The 25,841-nt window shown below is 40.2% G+C and overlaps 1 protein-coding gene across 7 annotated transcripts in view; it reads right to left on the reverse strand.

Annotated features, from left to right (window-relative positions):
* Positions 1-81: 81 nt before the first annotated feature.
* Positions 82-25,841, reverse strand: part of LOC142404403 (disks large homolog 2) — an 800,410-nt gene continuing 774,650 nt past the window's right edge. For 3 of the 7 annotated variants that reach the window (XM_075491171.1, XM_075491177.1, XM_075491178.1), the window contains 7 exons: positions 25,584-25,683; positions 12,534-12,584; positions 11,673-11,774; positions 10,541-10,713; positions 9,720-9,829; positions 3,902-3,993; positions 83-2,869 (listed from right to left, as the gene is read on the reverse strand). In XM_075491171.1, coding sequence (XP_075347286.1) covers positions 2,763-2,869; positions 3,902-3,993; positions 9,720-9,829; positions 10,541-10,713; positions 11,673-11,774; positions 12,534-12,584; positions 25,584-25,683 — 735 coding nt within the window. In that variant the 3' untranslated portion in view covers positions 83-2,762. Of the gene's footprint in view, positions 2,870-3,901; positions 3,994-9,719; positions 9,830-10,540; positions 10,714-11,672; positions 11,775-12,533; positions 12,585-24,639; positions 24,686-25,583; positions 25,684-25,841 lie in introns of all 7 variants that reach the window. The other 4 variants (XM_075491174.1, XM_075491175.1, XM_075491172.1 and 1 more) reach the window with 3 other exon arrangements.

Below are 25,841 nucleotides of genomic sequence, written 5' to 3' on the forward strand. Positions count from 1 at the left end.
AACAAATGGGAGTACAAGTCCTAAGGGAAATAAGACCTCTTACTGCTTCTCTTGGTGAATTGGTTTTAAATATATGTTTTATTTAAAAAAAAAAAAAAAAAGAAGTGCAATGGCAACTCTAAACTGGAAGCACAAACAACAGACAGGGAAAAATAAATAATGTTACTACAGTAACCAAGGACTGATGGAAAAATTGATTGTACTCAGCCATAGTGTTACTGTTCACCATAAAGCACAGCACATAACAAAGCAAAACAGCTACTAGTAGGATAGTACTGTAAAAGGCTGCATGCTGAACTAAGAAACAAAGAAGCAGATGTGACTGATTGCTTAAAAACAGAGCTGAAAATTAGAATGAAGTTCCTGCTTTAGGATACTTGGTTTTTCAGGTCTGGTGGGCTATTTCCCAACCTGGGGCAATAGTACTTTGCCAGCATGGAAAAATCCATGGCTTCCAAAGATCTGGGGTCACTCTGTGGATTTCTGCAGAATTATCCAAAATCAAAGCTTTCATTCATTTATATTTTGTAAAAAAATGTTTCTAGCCCTTCTGGTTGCAAAGCTCTTTTGGAGACTTAACTGAAACCCTTGTTTATAAATCTGCGCTGGCCAGGCAAGAAAAACAGTAGTAAAAGAAGTGTGAACTTCTCAAAGTTACCATAGTAGGGCAGTAAGTGAGGCCACCTCAGGGCCACTAAAATGCCCGTATTTTTAACCCTGTCACCACTGGTGGCTATAATACAAACATCCAGCTAGTTGCGCTCTCCACGGAGGTTGGCTGGATATACCTGTCAGCTTGACAGGGTATAGAAATGTAAGCTTCAAATAGACGAGTAACTGAGGCGTCTATTTAGCATTTGCCCTTAAAATGTCCTTAAACATTAGGGTTGCTGTAGCCACCAGCTAATAAGTATCAGACTCCTGCGGCACAGCAGGCAGGAGAGTGTGGGTTTTATAGAAAACTTGGTCCAGCAGCAGCCAAGGCAATTCAGTTTGCTATCATAGTATCTCTTGCGGTTGTCCCCTTGTGTGTCAGAGTGAAGAATGGCAGCAGTACAAAGGAAGGGCAATGTCAAATGAGAAAAAAAATACCTCCCTCTCCCCTTCCACGCACCCCAAACTGCAATTCCACAGACTTTCCCCAAATCCCTCACAAATGTCCATTGCCTCAGTTTTTGCTTTTAAGACCCTTGTTGACTGTGAAATGAATGAAGATACAAGTTAGTTGGTGACCTGCCTGCCTACAAAGAGAGGGAAGATCAAATGCTTTTGGTATTTCCTTTAAAGAAACAGGAAGGATCATAAAACATTTGGGGGTGAAGTGTGACTCCCTCCAAGAGAGAAATTATTAACTTCATTCAAGCACTGACATTTTGCTTCTGAAAAATCGTCCACTTCAATTTAAAGATGCATTATCCTTTTGTGTTCAGAAAAAGTCCTACAGGGCAGTCAGTTCAAGAGATCTTTCCACAGGAGTTCATCATGATTAAGTAGAGGCAAGGGAGAGGATTAAATTGAGAGAAAAACAAGCTGACAACTACAATTTAAGGAATTATCTTGCTTGTCATTAATAATAGAGAATCTGTTACAGAAAAGGGATAATGCAACTTGATGGTCCTCTTTACATTTTACAGTCGCACAAGGGTGTAAATATTTAATCTTTCAATTAATTAATCTTTACAAAATATCTCACAAAAACATTTTTACCTATAGAAATTAGTTTCTATACATCAATATATTTTTATTTTTATAAATTATTCCATCTTTAAGTGCCTTCTATCGATATAAATGATAAAATAGACAATCAAAAATTTTAAAGCTTTTCCCAGTTGTATCCCTCCTTGTCAACATAGGTGCTGTGAATCCTCATACATGTGTGTGTCCGCATGGGAATGTGTTTGTGTGCACATGTGTGTGATGTGAAATGCTTCCATCCTCTCCCACCCCCAAACTCCATTAAAATAAACTATATTGTTATTGGTTCCTGATGCAATAGTGTTTCCAAAGGGGAAAAAAGAAATGCTTGACTTGGTTTCAGAAATCAAAAGATGTGCATAGTTACCGAAGTCGAGGTGTACCAACTACAAATGTGCAATGACAAGCTTAGAATAGGATCCACCTCCCAGTCAAGTCAAAGAGTGTCCTACCAATGACTTCAGTAGGAAGTGGACCAAGTACTCTGAGCTTGATTTTGCAAGGTGCATGTGGCCCTGATCTAGCAAAACGTTTAAGCCTGTGCTTAGCTTTGAGCACATGGATAGTCCTACTGGAATCGATGGAACTGAACAGCATAGGGAAGGATCACAAGTGACTCCAAGTCAATGGGCTACTCGTGTAGGAATTGGGGTTAAGTGCCGAGCGCCTTGCAGGATCAAGCCCTATATGAGGTTCAAGAGCTGGGAACTTCTCTTTAAAGCAATCAACACACTGAGCTCAGCCATTGAAATCAATCAAAATGTCCGCATGGGCACAGGAGGTGGCTAGCTCCCCTTGACAGAGGGTCTCCATGTCAAAAGTTTATACCTACAACTGGTGGTCTGAGCACACAACAGATTTGCTTTATATGGTAGAAGTCTTTTTGTTCCTACCCTTTGACCCATCAGTGTCCTTCATGGCTTCAAACACTTTGTGTTGTACATTCATCAAAATTCACATTGACTGCAAAGAACATAAATGCAACAAAAACAGGAAAGCCTCCAAATAGTATATTATAGTTTTCTTCTAAATATTCTCCCGTTGTAATCAGAGGTGCAGTGGCTAATTTATAACTTTTCCTTTGAAGGAATCCAGATGAAAGGCCCAGATTGTTCTTCAATTACAAGTTTGCATTGATTATATATATCTTCTAAGCTGTCTCCTTGAACAATAGCTGCAGTAAGAAAACATATCAATATTTCTTTTAATTGTTATATTCTACAGCATCCAGTGTCAGATATTGAGGAAATGAGAAGGAATACTAGCACACGGTGATGTTGTTGATTATGGAAAAGTCATACCCCTGCAGATGGCAACTAAGTTCAATCCAATGGCACCTTCCCATGACAGAAACTCATCCCACTGCTTGTAGTGAGATGACTGAGCTAGGCTAGTTTAGAGAATAGCAGCTCTGTCCCATGGGAAGGCAGCACGGTAGGCTCCCACTCTTGCAAGTTAAGCTTCACATTTCATTTCATTTAGAAGCTACTTCAACAGTGAGTAGCAGCAGATTTACAGCCTGATTTACAGGTCTTTTCCTGACCTAGTTATAATAAACTCACTCTTGGCTGCAAAAGTTAACTAGACCAGGCCCAAAGTGACAGAAGATAAAGCAACTGTAACACAAAGCACGGTGCCTATACTCTTAAATTCCTTTCCTCCCCCCAGAAATCTGGAACTGCAGTTCAGATTATGTGCACTGTCAGCACGTGGATGGACAACTGGGAGCTTCTGAGTGTTATCCATAAATACCAGTCCCCTGAGTAGGGAGCTGCCTAAACCTGTCCAAAGGAAATGCTAGGGCCCAGAGCAGGTCTTAAATCTTGCTCTTTTCCAGGTCAGGAAGAAGATGCCTTTCTCTTTGCCTCCCATGATCCATAGCTTGAGCTCTCGCCTTGAGCTAGTGAGGAATTCTTTGGTCTGTACAAATGCAATGATGCAACATTTGTACTGATTTCATTAAAATCAGTTTTGGGTTAGAGAGGGAATCTAATTAATGCAAAACTATTCCTTCAGGGCATCAAAATTCTGAGGAGTTGAATGCCTCAACTGCCCTTGAGTTTCAAGGAAACAATAGTCTCAAGCCAGGAGTCCTTGCTGTGGGCACACTACACTGATATGCACTCTAGGCCAGAGACTGAGCTGATCCAGTTGTTTTGCAATAAAAGACTATACCTTGGGATTTTTTTTTTTAATAAAAACATACCTGTAAAATATTCTCCAAATTCTTGTTCTAATTTAATTGCTCGATCGTAGGTTTTCTTCGCTTGCTCCTCTGTAAGACGTTTATTCATTTCCCTAGAAACACAGAGGAAGTCATCAAGAAGTTTAGATTCTTACTAGAACAGCTTTCTAAAAGATATGTTCAACTGAATCACAGATGGATTGAGATCAGTACAAGAATCAAGCGGTGAAATTCTTCCATCAGTTCATGGCAGTTTCAGTATTTTAAATTTAATTTAATTCTTATGTAGTGTAAACCTACATTTCCAGACTATTTCCCATTTCTCCACTAAATTTTTATTTTGGGTTCACTAATCTGTATTCCTCAAAAAATATGAGGCCCAAATCTGGTAGCTTCTAACTGAGATGGACTTGTGGCATCAGGAACCCATGGTAATTCTGGGAGCCAGGAGGTCTCAAGGTCTGAGCACTCAGCGCACTCCTGCCTCCAGAGCTGAAGCTCCTTCAGGAACCTCTCTATCTCCCAGGCCCACAGCTAGCTGTCTCAGCTGAATAAGGTTGTCCAAACTGCTGAAATGGGAGATGGGTTTTGACTGAGGCTGGAGCTATGGAAGTGAAATCATGACTGAAGGCAGGATTCAGCACACTGAGACTTCTGACCCTGTAGAAGGAATCCCAGAGTCATTGTAAGCCCTATAGGGAAGGCCCAGAAGGACCCAGCATGCCTTCCAGGGAGAATTCTTGGTTCAGGTGGGGGCATGAGTGCCAGATATGATGAGAAATCAAACTGAGTCTTTCCAGCAGGAAGAGTTAAGGTAAGTTATTTATTTCTGTTCTCTCTTCTGGTCCTTTCTGATTAACTAGAGAGATTCCCAGTCAAGAGTGTCTTGTAGATTCTAAAACATACAGGGTACCAATAAATGTGAAAACATAGACAGTATCAGTAACATTCTGTTATTGCCAATGTTCTGCTATTTCACGGAGCATTTCTGTTTCAACAGAGGCATTATTTAATAACTTTAAGGAATAAGTTGTCTTGCCCATGCACGCTCAGTTTTTCATACCAGTGTATACTTGCAAAGAATCAAGCTCATACTCATTCACTGCTTACACATATATGCCTGCAGATACTCAAATTAATTAGCATAATAAATACAGTTTTCTTGTTCTAGCATTTTTTCACAGCACGGATTCATTTTTCTTAAAACATGATGGAAATTTTCTGAGGCAACTAAGAAAGCAAGAGAAGGGAGCATCTTGTGTTCTACATAAATCTGATTTAATGCCTTGCACTGAATCATATGATTATGTGGTAATGGACTGTATACAGTATGACACGGGTGATGCATGTAGGAAATTATGTGCATGATGGTGCATAAAAAAATGATCTATGAAGTGCACAACAGTATGAACTTGCCACAGCTAACTTGTACCTGGCTTCTGAAAAACAGCCTGTAAGGTGTCCAGGATGCAAAAAGTTATTTCTAGAAATGACTTAAAGCTGTCTATCTATATAACTAACCATATAACTGGGAACACTGCTTACAAAAATCTGTCTGGAAGTACCAATGCAATGCAGAAAGCAGATTTATAAAATGAAGGATAAGAAAGATTTCTTTTAAAATTTATGACAGTTTTTTGTGGATTATATAAATAGGTTTAATATATGCCAATCTGTGTCATGCTGCTAAATTTGTAATACTAGTAATTCTATTTATTGGAAAGATTGCTATCTAATTGAGTTCAGGTGGGCTTCTCATCAGCTATGCCTACTTGAACATATCTTTAGGTGACTGAACCAGAACGCTTCCTCAAGATCTTTGAATATCAGAGGAGAAAATACAAATAAAAATATAAAAAAGCATTCAAAATAGTAAGTACTTTGAAATAAGTAGAAATTTGCATTACATTTTCAGGTTGTAGATTTGCCTGGGGTATAAAACTGTGCTAGTTGTATTCATGCCTCTGCCCATCCTGTGCCTTCAGGAGAGAGGATGGAGAAGGGGGAGGACCATGATGTCCATTTTTCATGATGAGTTAAAAGTGCTGTCAAACTGTAGTCCCTTCTAATTTTTTATTTGCTAGCCAGGGACTTGCACAGCTGGTGAATTAAAAATGCTTACAAAGAGCTGTCCCTCCAGGCACATTTTCCAGGGTTTTCATCCTCTCCCAATGAAGAGCTCACCCAGGCAGGCTCTTCATTACTTCCAGCTCTCATCCCCATGATCCCACCACCGTCCTTCTTCTTCTAGAGAGAGAGGCCAATTGAGAGGTACCAACGGGGATGCCGCTGGGATTAAACCTGTGAGGTGGAGTCACGTAGAGGTGGGGAAGGCAGGAAGGAAAGAAGGAAGGAAGGAAGGAAGGGCAGGATGACGGAGCAGTTTTTTTACAGCAATTTGATTGCCAGGACTGAATTTAATTGAAGAAAGCAGAATCAGGAGACATCCAGCTCAGGCCATGTGTTCTGGTTGCTTTTACATCCAATAGCCCCTTATGGTCTTCCCTTGTTGTGTTCAGTAGTGTTAGTAGGGTATTTCCAGAGAACCAGCAATAACCAAGTTTCAAGTGCAGGTGCAAGCTTAATTTATGCTCCCTTCACGCTTCTTACCTTCACTGTCAGATGGGTGCAAAGGAGCATATACGTAAATGAGAATTAGACTTCAGCTTTAAGTGCTGATTTTGCTGCAAGTTAAATCTTTTGACTTTGTTTCTCTGCATCTTCTGATTAGCAATTTTTTGTCTTTTATGGTTTTACTTTGCTAACTTCCAACTCATTTGTATGAACAGGAGAAATAGTTATGGCAGATAAACCTATAATTTTTGTGTTGTAGTAGTTACATACATAAAAAAGACGGAGTGAACACTGTTTTATGACAGTTACGCTGTCATAAAAATGTCCTCTTTCTGTTCCCACAGAGCACTGGTTTACCCTGTTAAACTTCTCCATACTAAAGTAATAGTATCTATTGGAAAGGTGTTATATCCGTTCATCTATGCACACCCTACAACTCACTACCACTTATGTCTGAGTATGCATCATTTGTTTAGCCAGACCCTGAGTGATTTAGCTTCATTACTAAATAAAATAAATGATTTTCACAAGCAAGGAGCTCAGAATTATGTCATTATTCTCAAGACAATTCTTTAAAAAGAATGATACTGTTTATATTAAAAGAGTTCTCATTTCTGTTAGAAACTAATTTTAGGTACTGTTTGATAAGATAAATACACATTAGATAGACTAACTAGATAAAAAGAGTACTTGCAGAGAGCAGGCTGCAGGGGATAAACTAATTTAGAATGCCTGAATTCATTACATTTTTCTCTTTTTTTCAGGAGTTGTATTGTGTTTACATAATTTATTTATATAAGCAATATTATTGCAAAAAATCCCAAACTAGTACTGATATATAAGGACTTTTGCTGTCCCATGAAAATCTGGATTTCTAATTAAGGGTGTCTTCCACAGAGTATTTGCAGAATAAGGCATTCAAAGTCATATAATGGATTTCACTTTGTTTCTCCCTACCATCTTGTCAACACTGAGGCATGTTTAGATTTGGAGAGTGAAGAATAGCTTACATTTGATCTATATCAGTCAGGAAAATTCTGCTAACTCTGCATAACTTGTTTTGTCCTTAGTGAAATATTAGCATTCCTTTGGTTTAATAACAGGATGATTGTCATAATATTTTGCAACTTCATAACACTTTTCAATCACTCTGTTCAAGGATTTGCTGTTCTTACATCAAATCGATGAAGCCTTTATGTTATTGCCACATTTCTGGTTCTGCCTAATGTATTTTTCAGAGTAAGGGCCACTTTTAGTTACTTTTTTTTTTTTAATCACTCCAGATGCAATGTCAGCATTACACAAAGAATGGAAATATTTTATGGATGGGAAAACTGTAGGCTAAGATCTATCTTAAAACAGCCAATGCAGAAGGTAGGCTATCAGACTACCCTTCCCCTTCTATACAGCAACATGATCAGAATATAATTGAATTGTAGGGCTGGAAGAAATGTCAAGTCAAGTCATCCAACCCAAGATGGCTTTGGTCAGGATGGGGCTGTGCAAGTACCACATACTGTGCATCATTCCCTGTAATGTGTCTGGACATGCAACAACCTTATCACCACAAGGCAGGACCAGGGAGGATGCACATTCATGGGATGGGGCACGTTAGCTTTCTCCAGCTCTGTCACCCAATGGTTGTGGGCACACTGTTACCGGAACGAGATACACATCTGTCATAGGAGGGGGGATGCCTGCATTTTAGCTGTGTAACAGATACCTATGGCATCACCTGGCATTTACAGAATCTTTGGTGAGGGGAAGGCACAGAGTTCAAAATTTCATCCCTATCACAACAAATAAGGTTGATAACTCTTGCATTACCATAAGCGTACGTGGAAAACACTTGATCACAATCTATTTTATCCTGAGCTTTAACCAGTATGAAGGTCACTTCCATATTTCCTCCTCAGCCTTCTTTCCTTGACACTAGGTAACCCTTGTTCCTCCTCCACGTCCAGGGTGGAACCCAGAACCAGGCCAGTGCTCCAGATGGCCTCATCCATACCCAGTAAAGCAAAATAACTGTCTATTGTGTCCTTATACAACACTGATGTTAATACAGCCCACAGTGGCAGTTTCCTTTCTTGCAACTACATTATCCATCCATTCATATTCCTATGTGATCTATCCCAACTGCCAGATGCTTTTCTGCAGTGCTATAGCTTAATTATTCCCTGCTTGTACTCGTGCATTTCATTTTCTCTCCTTTGTCTGTGCTGAATTTCATCTTACTGATTTTACACTGAGTTTTAATCTTATGCCCAAAGTGCTTGCCACCTCACTCTGCCTTGAGTCATTCACAAACTTTACAAAAGTATTGCCCAATTCATCATTCAAGTAATTCATGACAATAACAAGGAGTTCCAAATAGGGACACAGCTCAGGAAATATATTTGCAGGATTTCTCTTACCCGCCCAGTTTAACAGTGCCATTTTCCATGACTGAGTATGGTTGTGCACATGCTCTCTAGTGATTCCCTCTGGACTATATTTCCCTAAGCTGCTACTGAGAATGTCCCATGGAGCCAAAATAAAAATCAAGATGCAATACAATTATTGATATCCATCTCATGAAAGAAGGAAATAAGATTGATTTGATTTGCTTTTGATGCACATACATTGGCTGCCTCTAGAACCTTTTTATCCTCTCAGCTATTATACTTGAGTTGCTTAACTGTTCCCTGGATCCCAGTGTTCTTCTGAATATTGAAATTAGGTTGCCTGGTGACAGCATGAAGTTGGTGCCTTCTCTTTCCTTCTTTAAGTGTTACGTTTGCCCGTCTCCAGTCCCATGGGTCCTTGCCTATCCTCTTACAGACCTTCAAGTAAATGAAGGGCTGACGAAGAGGCACATGCTGCAAATCTGACACAGGTTCACCCTCTGGTTCACCCCCTGTGACCAGATTCTACGCCCCAAGAGCACCCAAGGCTGGATGGCACAAGCCATGCCACATGAGTCCTTGGTGAACTTGCTGCACAGGTTGGAACAAGTACACCAAGCACTGGCAGGGAGTCCTTCATGGTCCAGCATGTAAGCCCACATGTCCCACAGTGCGAAAGGTTCAAAGGCAGCTTTGGCTTGTTCCTTGAGATCCCGGGACACAGTGGATGGTAGGCAGGGAGATCAAGTCTCCACTGTTCCCACTTCCTCTTGTTATTACTGATTTTAGAGGACAGGCAAAACATAGACTCAAGACCTGTGTTGTTCCACTTGAGACTGTACCCTGAAAATAAAATGCTTGAAGGAGTTTATACTTACATCAGAGGCTCCCATGATTTAGGCTTAATGAAGATAGCGATGGGATAGAGTTGTGCAACTTGTAGTCGTTTGATAGCATTTCCTGACACATCGAGTATACAGTGCTTGCCCTGTTGGAAAAAGGTGAGGATGTGTTTAGTTTTGCAGAGTTTGCTGTAGATCAGCTAAAAGACGGGAAGCAATTCTGCGACGCAGCGCCCTGGAATGGGGCCATTACTGGGGCACCAGGGAAGGGGGACCCCAGGGCATGCGCTCCACTCCTCTGCGCTCTCTCCTTTGCTTTGGTGCTAATACAAAATATATACTGGAGATATGGGAAAAAACTTGGTTTTTATTTTTACTGGCATGAACTTTGCGGGAGGGAGAGGATTTTCTTCAGAGATGAGGAAAATCAGTTCATAAAAGTAATAGGATGTCTACGTTCTTACTGGTTAATTCAGTTCTTGTTTGTGTCAAAGACTCCCTGTGTCACCTGAGGCAAGTAATTTAATCTTTCTGTGCTTCGTTCTTTTGCCTCTGTGAAAGTGAGATAAGTTTATTTACCTGTCTTACAGAGGGAAGAGGGAAGGCTGTTTTGGGGCGTACTTGAGGTGCTGTGTTAGATCCCTGAATCGATGGCACTACATACAGGTACAGAAAGCACCAAGGATGTTGTCATTCAAAGTCAGAGACTCTGCTTGTGGAGCCATTATAAAGCCTATAAATATTAGGATGCCATTTTGCAGATATTTTATATTTTTGGCAGAAGAATCATGTCTGACATACAATGTGGAAACAAAACAGATCATGGTGCATGGTCAATAAAACTAGTGTCAACTTACCCTTTCTGCCACGAATCTCACAGACTGGACACTAGTTCCATATAAATTATCATTGTACTGCCCAGCTTCTATAAATTTGTGCTCTTGGATATCTTTTTCCATTTGTTCTCTTGAAATGACAAAATGATAATCTCTCCCATCCACTTCATAGTCACGCTTTGGCCGTGTGGTATCTGCATGAAACAAAGGACAGAAGATCAAGAAGTCTGTAAAAACATTTTATGCAAAAAATGCTGCAGTTAAGGTTTGCTCAGTGGACAATGCTGGGCCTGCTGTAAGCGGAGGTGCTCCACATCTGGGAGCAGATCTTTCGCTGCTGCATATTGTTTTCAATGGAGTTATGACAATAAAGCTGTCTTTTTAAAGTAATACCTTCTGATGTTTACCTCCAATCAATACTCACAAGATAATATAAAATTAGGATTTACCATAATTCCACATTTTTCAGCAGGATCACACACAAACCCCAAATACAAAATGCATTCCAGATTGTAAATCTAATCCTATTACAGTGGTAACATGAATCGCAATCTCATCAATTTAATTTAGCCTTAATTATAAGGCTGATTCTGATCTCATCTCTAGCAGTTTTAAGCTGGTGCATTTGCAGAGACAACAGTTTAAAATGAAGTAAGACTGCAATCAGGGTCTGAAATAAACACAGCAAGCTCTAATGATCCAAGATATAAACACTCTGCTTAATTCAGGGTCCAATATTGCTTTCAGATTAGACAGTCTAGATCTCACACAAATCACAGATTACTTTGTATTTTTATTGATGGATGCTGTGCAATTAAATTGAAACATTTTACATTTTACCAGTATTTTGAACTTTTATCTTATTTAAGAAACCACAGATTAAATGATGAGTAAATTGAGTTAGTGGCTAGAAGGCTCCTTCTTTAAAAAATGCTACAGCTTTTGAGACAATTCTTTTGAGAAATTCTTTCCAGACCTTCACAATCTGTTTTTGTTTATTCCTTTCCCCTTTTTTGTCCAACGGACAAATGGCTTTTGAGAAACTCAACGACATATAGTTCACGGATGCTGCATTCACAGCAATTCACTTAATGTGTGGCACCAAGGGATACAGCTCACTCAGCTGCAGAACAAGGAGTAAGATCATACTTACGTGGTACACACGACCCAAACTTATCAGGGAATTCAGATATCAAATCATCGTTGATCCGATCTTTCATAGGACCCAGAATAATAACCGGCCTGGTGTAATTAACTGAACAACAAAAAGAAAGGCACGTTTTGATGATCTTACTGGCAATAACAGTAAATCTTCCCAAAGATGCACTAACCAGAGTTGTTGCCTTTATGTATGAAGTGAAAACTTAGGTGTACATTTTATTGATGAATAATTTATTTATTGACACGGATAAAGAAAAAGGAATGAGTACCACTCATTTTGCAGAGCTCTGTGATGGTGCATGCACGTGTAGTCAAACAACTACGTGGAAATGTATATATTTGCTATTGCTCAACAAGGTCACTCTCAAATGCTTGCAGATGGACCCTCTCATGAGGCATGGAAAGGATATTGTAGGACTTTTTCTCCTCAGTTATATGAGTGCATCCCCCATTAAAGCAGGTGGGTGCGCTCCTATTTTCAGTTGCCTTCCTGTAGGTTCCTCTACCGTGGTTAGAGGCCCATATCACATGAGAAGGAAAATAATAAAGGCTTCCCATGTAACAATATTGCAGTAAATCTAGAAAATCTGCGTCAATATTTTGTAGACTGATTAACATATTTATTAGTAAGGCCATGAGAGCATACTGGGGAGAGTCCTGAGAATGTTAGGAAGTGGCGGCTAGCGAGGGAGACCCTTAAGTCATTTCTTTTGTATGCGGTAGACTGAGTGGCCAAGAAAAAGGAGCCACAGAGAATCTGGGGCTGGCACAGCAAGGCTAACTGCTCTGCTGGCCCCCAAAATGTGAAATGAAGAATATAAGGAACAGTGACAGAAAAGCAGATGAAACTTACTTTCCTGTCTTGTGACAGGTTCATAAGAAAAGATGCAGTCTTCTTGGCCTCCTGATGAGAGAAGAAAGAGAAGAGATTGAAGCTGACAAGCAACACATCAAGTACTAAATCTTGATAAAATGCTTCACATAGAGACGGATCGGGTTCGACACTTCTCTCTGGTAATGCTCTCACCTGAACCATTCCAAAGTCCCTCATAGCTTCAAAGTGCGGAGATCACTTTTTTCCTTCCCTTCCCTCCCCTGTCACGTGTTTCAATTATCTTTGCTGAAATTGGGCTTTTTCAATGATGGGCAATAAGGCTTCATTTATTGATTTGATAGCAAGGCTGTTTTTTACAAGGATAGTGCAGAAATTTAAGGTGCAATTCTTTTGCTTGTCTGATTGTTAAGGCCCTAACGTGCTGCTGCAGGGCAAATCCACAGGCTACCTGAAGTGAACAATTTTTATTCTCAGAATATATACATTTTGGTTGATCGTCCTTCTGTGCATAACCTCCATAGTCTAGTTTATTCACAGCCTCACATCTAGCTATGAGCTGTTTGCTGACCCTTATCCTTTCCCTGAACACAAATCTCACAGCATCCTATTTTACGCACTTATCCTCCCTCCACTCCTGTTAGGACAGTGCTGGTTCCTCATGGTGACATTTAGGGAACTAAAGCAGAGAAATTTGCCATGAGAAACAAGTGGCACTGTATGGACCATGACACTTGGGTGCAGGTGTACAGCCCCGATGCATCACTGTCCTCTCCTCTACAAGAGTGCAAGAGGAGAGGGAGGAGGATTCTTCAACCTACTGCATGAGTGATTCTTGGACATTTCTCTGTTTGGGTCACTATCACATACTTGGTACCACATAAGGGCTCTGGCAGGTTCTAAATATGACTTAGGCTCTTAGCAAAGTTTAAAATTATGATTCTATTTTTACTCAGTTCAGGACTTATCTCTGAGAAAACCTACAGATGGGATTTTGCAACTAATTTAGATATTACAGTAAGTAAAAATACTAAGTAAATATAATGTTGTAATTAAGAACGACAGAAAAAGCAAATAAAAAAACTACTGATGTGTTAGGAGAGAGGGGGAAACAGACAGGACCAACTCCAACCTAGCAATGGTGCTGAAGCAGCAAAGGAGAAAACATAATTTTTAATAAAAGGAAAAGATTAGACAACTTTTGAGGGCAAGGCAACATAACATATGAGGAGTGTGGATAATGGATTTTCTTCTCTATTTGCAAACGTTTGATAATATAATCACTTGCTTAACTTTGGCTTTTTGCAAAGTTAAAAACCTAGAATTATTGTTACACTAGGTTTCATACATCAGACGTATTATTCTCCCTTAAGTCTGGAGCAGAAGTCTTATGAGGAGCGGCTGAGGGAGCTGGGACTGTTTAGCCTGGAGAAAAGGAGGCTGAGGGGAGACCTCATCGCTCTCTACAACTACCTGAAAGGAGGTTGTAGAGAGGTGGGGGTCGGTCTCTTCTCCCAGGTAACAAGTGATAGGACAAGAGGAAATGGCCTCAAGTTGCGCCAGGGGAGGTTTAGACTGGATATTAGGAAATTTTTCTTCACCGAGAGGGTTATCAAGCATTGGAACAGGCTGCCCAGGGAAGTGGTGGAGTCCCCATCCCTGGAGGTATTTAAAGGACGTTTGGATGAGGTACTTAGAGACATGGTGTAGTGGTGGTTTTTGGCAGTGTTAGGTTTATGGTTGGACTCGATGATCTTAAAGGTCTTTTCCAGCCTATATGATTCTGTGATTCTGTGATTCTGTGAAGTTTCTCTGGGAATTTTGGGGGTGGTATAAAACTCAGGATGTCCCATTCCCCTGGAGATGAAATAATTCTCTCTCCAGGCTGGATGAGGATGCCTCTGCACTGCCTGTCCTCCAGCCCCCAGGAGACAAGGCTACGCTTTGCAGCAGCCTGAGAAAGTCAGTCTTGGGGTGGGTGATGAAGCCATCATGTACTAGGCGTGTGGAGGGGAGCCTGTTTGTACGAATACAATCTTGAACTTGAAAACACTTGTTTCAATGGCAAACAGATCTGCAGAAGGGGATTCCTTTCAGCTAATTTCAGACACCTGTATATCGTGAGTGCTTATGTCTAAGCTAGTCCCTAGGTACCCTTTGGAGTCCATGGGTGCCTACAAATAGGCAAGTGCTTATTCTAAGATATGAGTCATCTGACCTATTTTAGATGTCTACTTTGGGATGACAGAAAAAGTCAGAAGGGTGTGTTTGTCTCCATTGTCCCATAACGGCATTTAAGCAGCAAGGTCAGATGCAGACATCTGCATTTAAACAGTAGAATCCCATGGGAGTGACAGTGACAAGAGCAACTGAAGGAAAATAGCCAATAACTCTGACTTTATTGTTTAAAAATTTTTCTGTGGGCTAATATTTGGCTTTGGCACAGAATTATAACCAGCACAAAGAAGCCAGCACAAATTTTACCTTCTGTTTTGCCCAGTCTCTGGCAGACATGTCCACATGCTAAAGCTGTCGTTACATCCACGCTATCAGTAGAGTATAGGCTATGGAGACAAACGAGCCTGTCGTTTCACAGAGGTCTTGTGAAACTGTGACCAGACTGAAGGCAAAGAAAAAACTCCAGCACACTCAAATCGTGCTGAAGCTTAAGCTATTGGAAAGGGTTGCAGCAAGTACGGAGAAACTTTGAGGCTGACTGTGATACGCAGGGACTTAAAGATAGGTATCTTCCTGAGTGAAGGCTCTTCGGCATTGAGTTTCAGACTCAACATGGAGCATGAGCATGGGGGAAAGCTGCACCATTTCCACTGCTTTGCTTTTCTGGAAAAAGGGCTCAGGAAGCTCAAGTTTCTATGTGAATGAAACCCTGCCAAGTACTGTCCAGACAAAATTCTGTAAGTCCTCGGAGGCTAATATGCATGTTAACTGTACCAGATGGTATTCTTTAATTATCTCTACTCAGTCAGTACTGCACGGTTTTGAAGTAGTCCATAAAGTATTAAGTATAATGAAGAGCTCTAGAGTCAATCAATAATCGGATTGCTATAACCTTGTGATGGCTTTGAGGTGTGAGACACAGTGTGAAATTCAGCAGGACATGGGCTCTTATTTATCACTTGACTAAGCCTCATTTACCATCCACATTAACGGCTTAATTAGCACAGGTTAGCTATATTGATCTGGAAAATCTTTGTGAAATTTAACAGACAAAACAAAAAGAGGAAAAAGAAAAAGCCCTTTCTGTAGGATTTTGGCATGATCCCTTGTTCTTCAGTAAAATTCCACAATGTCAAAAAGAGAAGAAAAGAAAGAAGATAAGGAAAGAGAAGAAAGAAAAAGGAAGCTTTCCTAAAGCTAATATTCTTATGAGTAAAATTACTGGAGATCTTTCACTTTCCCAGGATTACTACGGCTCTGCTTCCCTTTTTTCTTGCTTTGCCTGTTGGTGAGTTCTCATGGTCCGGAAGTGAAGAATAACCTGGAGTTTGTTATAACTCACAGCCTCTATAAACGGGGATGAGAGGTTTTGTGTGGTCAGGTGACTTTCACAAGGACTACTAATTTCAATTTTTTAAAAGATTTTATGGTGTTTTAGGGCAGAGGAATAGCCCTAAAATGGATTTAAGGTGTTGCCTCTGTTTTCCCTTTCTGGTTAGATGGCAGAGAGTCTGTGAAAGACTCAAAATCACAGTTTCAGTGTAGGCCTGGCAGATATCAGGTATTTTTCATGTAACCCATAAAAAGGCCCCATTTCCAACTGTCTTGCCAGAGCATCCATAGCTTCCACAGTGCTGGTGTAACTGCACCCAGCATGGGAGTAACGGGGCAGGAGAGCTGCTGTGAGCTGCTGTGGTGCAGCCACCATGTAACCAAACGCCCACCCGCATCAAGCACCTTATGCTGTGGGAAACCATGGATTTTGGCATCCTATTAATGGCTGTGAATGAAAAAATCTGTAAAGGGGTCTAAGGCAGTGAATAATAAAAAAGTAGTACTTATGAAGACAGATAAAAATTATTTATGACTTTAGAAAAATCAAAGGGAATTTTTGTGTTCATTAAAATTGCTGGACTAATGGTGGTGGTTACCATCAATACACATGTGAAATACATGTAGATGAGACAAATTAATTTTATTTTTGAGCCCTTGCCTGAATGTTGTTGCTCAGCTGGATCTAAACTCAAAGAAGGCTTATTCTTCTGTCACCATCCGTTTTGGTTTTGGGCTAACATATGGATTACCCGAGTTGGACTTGCAAGATCTTGGAGAAGTCAATTTCTTGCTTTGTTTCATCTGCACAGACTGCACTGGACAGTCAATATCCTAACCTCTATTTGGCTCAAAATCCCTTTGCTGGACCTCTATTTATGTAAGTAAACACATGACTTTTGGGAATATATTGATAGCTATGAAAGGCTGGAAATCCAATACATAAAGAGATCAGTAGTCTGAGAATGAACTTGTGACTGAAAAGGGATCTATTGGCACTTTATGTTTAAGATCAATATAGCTTGTGAGGGCAGAAAATGAAACTTCAATAGTTGTGCCAGTTTGAGTGTGCCTGAATAGTGTAGTAATCCTTGGGGAGTGTAAGAGCCAACATAAGTGTCCTAATTAATCAGTGGCCTAACATAATAATCAGGACTCCTTTAACCTTGTTCTGAGTCTTCAAATCTCATTACCAGAGTGACTTGCTGACTTGCTGACAGAGGGTAAAAATTTTTGTTTCTAACAGTTTTCCTTATTTTTAACTTTTAGTCATGTGTTGCCTCTCTAGGTAATTGGTGCAATCACAACCAGTTATGCAATTAGGCTCAATAGATGTGGTAATGTGTGTGTATTTTTGATGACAGCTGTAAAAACCTTTACTGAACTACGTGTAAGAGCATTACCACACATATGCAGTAGAGAGACTTGAAATTCATGGCCATTATGAAAATCATGTCTTGCAGAATAAAAACTGATGAGTCCACAGTAAAAAATATGTTCTTACAAGCTTGGTTTGAAAAAGAAATCACAACATTTTAAGTTACAGAGCTCAAAATAGACTTTCAGTCATGGTTTGATTGGCTGGTTCAGGGATAAGTCAAAGTTGGCTGTACGTATCCTTATCACAACAAGAACAACTTTCTGCTAGACCAGGACTTTAATACCACCTTGCAAATTTGGTTTTACTGCTGAGAACAGGTGCAAATCAACTAACATGGTTATAGCCTTCGTATTAGCATGGCCAATATGACGCAGTAGCAGTCGTGTGGCAGCTCAGCCCCTTTTAGATCAGGCCAACATTTGTTCCTGGCTCAAAAATACTTTTTAATTTTTTATAAAGGGCCAGATTCTACTGTCAAATGTATTTGTGGTTCCCCCTGAAGTTAATGGGGCTGAAGGTTATTTGTTGGGATAAAGAAAAATCCCACTGTTGGCTCCAGCTCTTTTGCTCATTACAAACTCAGTGTTGAGAGCACTGACAGAAGAAATCAGGTTTACTACCTGCAACAGCCTTGTTGCTAAGAAGTGGTCAAAGAATTTTCTTTTGAGACCACATAGGAGGATTTTAAATTATATTATTATTTTGAAATAGAAAGTATCTGACTTCTGTAGAAAAGTTTTTTTAACCCCGAAGCCCAAGACATGAGCAATACTTCAGCCAGATACTCAAATTTTTAAGCAACATATTTTTCTAAATAAATATGAATGTGTCAGAATATCTCCTAGAAAAAGCCCAGTCATTTTGTAACCCCTCTTTTAATCACTGTCCAGGGCATAGCCTGGACAGCTCTCAGAAGCCTTCAACGTCACTTTGGGTAGTTGTACCCCTGATTTGGAATGGTTCTAGGAATAATCAAATAGTACAGGTTTCAACACTAGCTACTTTTCACTAAAATGCTCATCATGAGAAGCAAAAGTTAGAGAAACATGTTAAAGCAATTGCCAGAGACCCACTAGAAAAAAAGCAGAACACCTCACTGTGGGCTCCAACTGGCCTGTTTTTATAGGGACAAATATGAACGTCTGCAGGAGAACACGTGGCACTTGCCAGTCATTTCTTACCCACACACTTTTCTTTGTGCTGGCCAAGGTGTGAACTGCTGATTTCCCACAATTCCGAAAGCAGCGGGGCAGGCAACCCCTTTCTTCCTGCTCATTTGCTTGGGAAACAGAAGAGAAAAGGGGCACTGGGACAGGGTCACAACCCCATGGAAAACCCTTGAGCTCTCCAGCAGTTTTCTATTTGCTCCCCATGAATTTTTCAGCTTCACTTTTTTTTCTCCTCTTAGTATGCCCCATTTCACCAGTGCACAGACCGAGGGCTAGATGAGTTTGCAAGTCAACACACACGGTGTCCTGGTAAAATAACTTATAGTGCCTCACTTTGAACACACAAATTCTCCTCAAAATGGCACTACATCACACTGAAGAACAGCTTTGCAACGTGGCTGGCTCCTCATGGAGTTAAAACAAACTTGGTTCTGTGGCAGTGACTGACATTGGGCCCTGTTCCCAGCTACCCAGATGCAAAAAAGAAGAGCAGAAATAATAATTGCGTGCTGTCTTATTCTACCAGGAATGAGCTTTACCTGGAGCACCTATTATTTTTTTTGTTTCATTAGGAATAAATAAATTAGAAGGCAGTGAAGAATATGTCTTTAGGAAATGTTCACAGACTAGGCCTGATAATTACTCTTCCCACATGAGGGATATTGATAGCCTTCTGCTGTGCAGTGTCCTCTCTCAGCAGTCCCACAAGGTCAGAACTGCAGTGAAATAAGACAACTTCTTCATGACAGGCCTCAACTCTGTTATCTCCATGCCCTCACAATTTGTTGACTGCTCTCTCTGACCACCCACCTCTTGCTCTTCTCTGTCTGATTCTTCTCTGTTCCTGAGTAATGATTTTTCTAGGGGAGATTTACTGCAATGAGCTGTGCGATGGGACGTACTGTTGACATAGGGTAGCCTGGAGATCCAGAGAGTAACCATCTGGATTCAGGGGGGCTGTAAGTCCCCACAGGAGATATACTGATATACCATGGCCATGTAGTAATTGAACACACAGTCAGGCTAAAGTTGACGTGCCACCATGGACATCTAAACCACTAATTTCCGAAAGCTGGTCTCCAAAGTTGCTGGTTGCCCAAGACCATGCCTTCAAATGCCATGTCAGCACACACCAATGAATTGTTAGCAAATGGAATTAGGCCCTTTGGGCACCAGTTCCTGGACTTTAAAGCCACTTTCATTTGGCATAACCTAAGACTGGCTTCCTTGGCTGCTAAATGGCATAGCTCTCCCATGGGCAGAGAAGGAAGCCCTGCCTGCATCTTATCCACCAGGCAGCAGTTTTTGGACACACCAGTAATGTGTGGAGAGCTCCAGCCAACAATTTGTAGGCTGGATGCTGCCAGGATGAGACAGGAGCTTGCCCAGGTGGAAAGCACCCTAGAAGGAGAGCACCTGCTGTGGGCAGTTGTTACCCCAACACTCCTTTTCCTTCCAAGCAGCTATGTCTCAACTAACTACCCCAAACCATTTCTATCCCCTTTCTCACACCTCAAAACATACACTTTGTTTCAAGCTATTGCACAGCGAACAAGGAACTGGCTCCCTCGCCTGTCATGATGAATTTTGGGAACTAGCTTTTGTGGACCTGCATATGGCTGCAAGTGGGCACCCCTGTTAAATCTCCTGTTTGGGACAGTACATCAGGCATGGGATGTGCTTAGCCACCAGCCTAGATTTTCGTCTGGGCTTTTACCCTGAGGTCACCCTGAAATAAACACACCTGGAGGAGATTTGACTCATGCAAACTTTTGAAAATTTAACCTATTGACTCATTCCTGATTGTAAAGTCAGTCTGGGGAAAGAGCATCTTATATTTCAAACATAAAATCCTCCTCTCCTCCTCAATAGAGGACACATTAAAAATAAAGTGGTTCAGAATTGGATCTTGGCAGTTCAAGAGCCCCTACTGTTTTCTTGTGACTCTGGCAATTGCTTTCCAAGGAAACCTTTGCAATACAAGAGAATACAAACTAATTTACCATTTCTGAATTGCATAAGATTAGCTGTTTTACTGAAAAAAAACAGTGTTTATTAACAGAGCTCAACTGCTATGCACTATATCAAGACTAGTAAATATGAGGTATGATACCAATGATTACCTGAATGTATGCGGGTGCTTAGCACAAGTGCTGAGTGACTGGTGGAAAACTTGATTTGCTAAGCAAATGGCTTGAAAAAATTAAACAACTGGGTGATTTAATAAGCAATCTATCATTTTAATTACCTTTTATTACATTTCCAGGCATTTATTTAATGCCTTAATTTTTTTGCTTTTCAACATTTCCAGAAAAATAGTTATATTGATTCAATTTTTGCCCAGATCGTACAATCTGCCTCTTGTCTATATGACCACATGGAGTCTGCAGTTCCAACCAAATCAGATTGCAGGGTTGGGACCTCCACTTACAGGGAATCAGTGACATTCAGTGGCAATGCCTAAGCGGTGAAGCTCTATCATACCTTTTTTTGGAAGACTTCAATATGCATTAGGAAGTCTGTACTGCCAAAATTAAGGGCTCAACAAAATTTTTGGGACTATTTCTTAGCCCTTCATACAGGCATGCAGAAATGCAAGTAAAAATTGTGACCTTGTAAAGAGGATGCCTTTTGCAGGTTTGACTACAGCTATGGAGTGATTTTGCTCCTAAAAGATCATCAAGAAACTGCCCCCTCCCTGCTGAAATAAACTTCTTGTCCCTAAACCAAATAATCCTGACAGGGTACCCAAAGCCAGGTTTGGTTTTATGCCCCAGAATACATCCCAAATAACATCCTTCCTCCCTTTTCTTATAAAGGTTGCCAGTTTTCTTTTACAGCTTTGTACTCAAGATGTGGTTGTAAATTTGAATTCCAAGCCATTTGCTCCAACCATATTTTTAACATTAACAAAAGAGTAGCAAGGAGAGAAACCAAATAAAAGAAACAAACAGAACAAGCAATGCAAAGTAAAAGGACTCTAATGAAAGCAGTAACTTACTGTAGCTACTTTCACTATCGCTGGCATTAGAAGAAACATGTTCTGCAAGAACAGTACAGCAAATTAAAGAACATAACCAAGCACCACAGAGCTGCAGAAACTTAAAAGAACTGCCACAGTCATGCAAAGGTAGTTGTGCAGAGAGGAAATAAAGACTATGCAGTGGCATCACCTGAAAAATCTTAGATAATTTACACAGGTAAAATGAAAGCTTTCTCTCTTGTGGCATTTCAGAAAGAGAGTATACATATTAGCTAGTGATATGTGTCATGGCAAAGCCATGTCTTTTCCTGATGAGACAGTTAATGACATCTCAGATAACTTAATTTCAAAGTATATTATGGTCCACGTGCATCTCACTGGACATCTTGAGTAATTTGATGAAACCTGAGTGTCTGCTCATATTATTCTGCACTGTCAGTAATGAGCATCATTAATGCATTGGAACTTTTCCTGCTAAACTTCTAACCTGTGTCCATCTTTAATCACTGTGCATTATTCCAAAGGATTAACAAATTAACATGAAAATGGTTTTGATATCAAATATTGTAACTGTGTCTCTTTTACCCTGTCCAAAAAAAGAAGACAAAGCCAATGACAAAACTAAGAAAAAAAATGGAAAAAATCTTTTTTTCAGACATTGTCTAGCCTCAGGATTTGAGCTAGAGTACGAAAACCTTTACCAGATCAGTCTGGATGGGTGAATAGGGATATAAGTACTATCATGATGGATCAGACTTGTGGTTTGGCAAGTCTGGTGTCCTGTTTCTATTATCATATTATTTAAAGGAAGGTGCAATCTATATCATGTGAAGTTGCTATTCCCAAACTGTAGTCAGCAGACTGTTTATGGTCAGTCAGACCATGGTTTATGGTCTCCAGGAGGTCTGCAGAACCACATTAAATGGTCTTATTAGTATCTCTGGTAGAAGTGCTGATTACTTTGGACCTGAAAGATCGTTTGACAGTTGAAACTTTTCAGCTGGTCCAGGACATTTAGAAGCCAATGGTATAATGGCTATACAGTGGGGAGCCACCCTGGGTTAATGAGAATGAGACACAGTGGTTAAATGGACAATGGGTACAAATAAGTCACCTCCTGACAAACACCAGGAGCCAAAATTGGTCCAATATTTGTCATTAAACCAGTGGGCAGATTAGGGTGTGGGTGACCCACAACACTCACCTGCAGCTGCCTCTAAACATTCTCAGTGAAAGAAGGAACTCGTAAAAGCCAAGAATCCCCTGGGATGAACCCAGAGTAGACCATGCATGGATGTCATGAAGGATGACTATGGGAACAGTGCCAAGACCACCCCTCCTCTGACAGGTGCTGTGTTTGCCTCACATACCAGTCTAATGGCTTGGGGTTCATAGAGTGGGACTGATGGGGTTACTGGAGCAGCAGCAATGAGAGAGGATGATATCTGATAAAAATAGCAATGGAAAACTTTGATCTTGGGCTTAGTAAGAAGCTTTAAAAAATTAAACTTACATTTTGAAGAAAACAGTGTATTGACTTTTGGACATTTCATAGCAAGTTAACAAGGGTCGTCTCAAACTAATATGCTATACAGGACCATTAAACAAGAACAAATATCCTTCATAGTAAGAACTGTCATTAAAAAGCATATCTGAGTTGAATGTTAGTGAAACTTGGATGGGCAGGAACGTCTAGAGGTGTGTCAGTAATTGAAAACTAGGTGCAATATTAATGGAGAAACTAGAGCCTATATAATACCTCTGTGCTACTTTTTCCTTAGCAATTTGCAGAATTCAGTTATCTCCTTTCAAATGGTTGGATGTTACGATTTGTCTTTGAAAGGACACATATTCAGGGGGGTTATCAGATCAGATCAGATCAGAAGTATTCTGCTTCTCTTTAGGCGGGGAACGATCTGCATTTGTTGCTAATGAGCTGCTATGACACTTCACTTAAAGTAGCAGAATGGTTAAAATTCAGATGACACCGACATTTGCTGCCTATCACTGACAAAACTAGTCTTGCAGAACTGTTCTTCGTACAAGAGATGAAGCTTTCATCTTTAAATTGCGAGCTACTGTATGGCTTAAAGTTAAACCATTAAAATGTCCCTTCAACAAATCAGTCAGAGATGGAATAATCTCTAAAGTTGTGTGCATGGATGTGCATTCCTGCAATTAAAAAGCACATACAAAACAGTAGGCGATGCAGTGTTAACATTCACACACATTTTGCTCCAATTAGTTGGCGAGCAAGAAAAAGAATAACTGAGGAAGAAGCAGCCAAACACATGCAAGTGGCATTTTCTTTAAATTATTTCGATCTGGATACAGAATATAATGTAGCTATTTATACAGAAATCAGCTGCAAGTATTTCACTCTATACAATTTTTCTGGTCTAACTTTCGAGGAAGCAAAATTGTTTCTGACACGTTACACATTCTGCAATGCCAAGTCTTGAGACAGGATTGCTGCATCAGAAAAAGAAATTGATTAAGGTTGCATGACAGAGAATAGGTTGCTAATGGTGAAATGGGTCCAAAATTAGCTTTGGAGAAGGCATGGTCTTCTCTAGCCTGCAAATGACTTCTTCCATTAATAACAAATACTAAGCTAAAATCCAGCAAAGTAACAAACAGTTCCATGCAAAAAGCTGAAAATGCAGAAGCAACAGCATAAAATAATTTTCTATTGATCTCCTCAGGATGTGATCAAGTTAAAATGTTTAACTTTCCCTTGAGATGGAGAGGGAGGGGTTGTTGCTGAAAAGAACAGTCTAGGCAGCAAAACGAGTTCTAGGTATGCTACTCTACAGAACTGCCATGATGGGAACAATAACATACTGTCAGAAACAAAAGGTGTTATTACAAAAGAAGTGAAAGTGTCTGCTTGATACACTGTATGTTATTTAATATCGTCATGCAGAACAAAACGATTGAAACATTTTTAATGCATTCACAGCTGGGTAACAAATAAAACTCTATCTTGTGCATGCTAGGAGTGGAGGGTCCTCAGAGAAGGAACAGAAGCCAAAACAAAACAAAACAAAAAAAGATTTACAGTGACCATTCCTGGGAACTTACTCAGAGTCTTTGTTCCATAACCGTCGTCACCTAATCCGGGGATGTCCTGCACGGAAGTCCCCAGAGAGAGCAATGAGAAAGGAAGAACAGCCGCAGAAGAGGAAGGAAGAAGTCAGTGGAGTTGAAATGGATACTACCATGACTGACCATGTTGATTGAGCAATCTGGATCCCTGCTTTTTCTTTCTGAAACAGCTTTAAACCCATATTTGATGGGAATGCAGCCAATGAAAGAGGCAGTGACCATTATACATGGCTTTTGGAGCTGTGAGGAAGATGGAACAACCCAATAAATAAAGTCCCAGAAATGATCCTCACCGGATAAATTTAGGAGAGAATTATTAAGAAAAAAAAGTTAATATTTGGGCTTGGAACCAGCATATAGTTTTAATAATGCTGGTTCTCTATATAATTTAAGTAAGTAGTAAATGCCTGGGGAAGTACACATTCCGAGATCTGATTTACTTCTTTAAGCTGTTAGCATGAATGCTTCATTTAATTGTTAAACTTTCAGTGAAGCTGCCCATGGCAATCAACTTGGACAATGTCAAAGGCAAAAAAGAGATTAAAGCAGACCTTTTAGAAAGTAATAATTTAGTTTAGTATTGTGAAAGAAATAAATTTGCATTATTTTGAGCCAGTTCTGATCTGGGAATATTTAATCAGAGACAAGTTTGGATTTATGACAGGTGCCACAACAACTTTGAGGAGCCACATTTGCTCTTCCAAAAGTTAAGGTCACTGTTTTATTCTTCTGAAAATGACATTTCCAGGGAAGGAAGGACCAGCTGGATCCAAACTGCAGTCACACATTGGTCACAGTAGTAATACCTCTCCTGCCTGCCTATGACAGATATTTGCCTAGATGTGCGGGGTACTGGTATCATGCGTGTCACCCATTTTTTGTGCTGCTGCATGTGTCATCGTCTCCAAGAGGTTACTTACGTTCTGGATCACTTGTTTCCTGCTCACTCTGCTCCTTGCTCTTGTAGAATGGGAATTTTCGTGAAAAGATGAAGTTCTTTTTACGCTTGTCATTGAATGACTGTGAAGGAGAAAAGGCATGGGGCAAAAACAGGGACGTCTAATTGTTGTCACACTCATGCTGACAAAACAACTAGTTTGTAAAAGTGGAGAGAACTGTAGTGACTCAAATCAGTCCAAACCAAGTGGCTGCAAAGAATCGGAGGTGGTTGCGGTGAG

The sequence above is a fragment of the Mycteria americana genome, chromosome 1, assembly GCF_035582795.1.
Source record: "Mycteria americana isolate JAX WOST 10 ecotype Jacksonville Zoo and Gardens chromosome 1, USCA_MyAme_1.0, whole genome shotgun sequence".
Classification (NCBI taxonomy): domain Eukaryota; kingdom Metazoa; phylum Chordata; class Aves; order Ciconiiformes; family Ciconiidae; genus Mycteria; species Mycteria americana.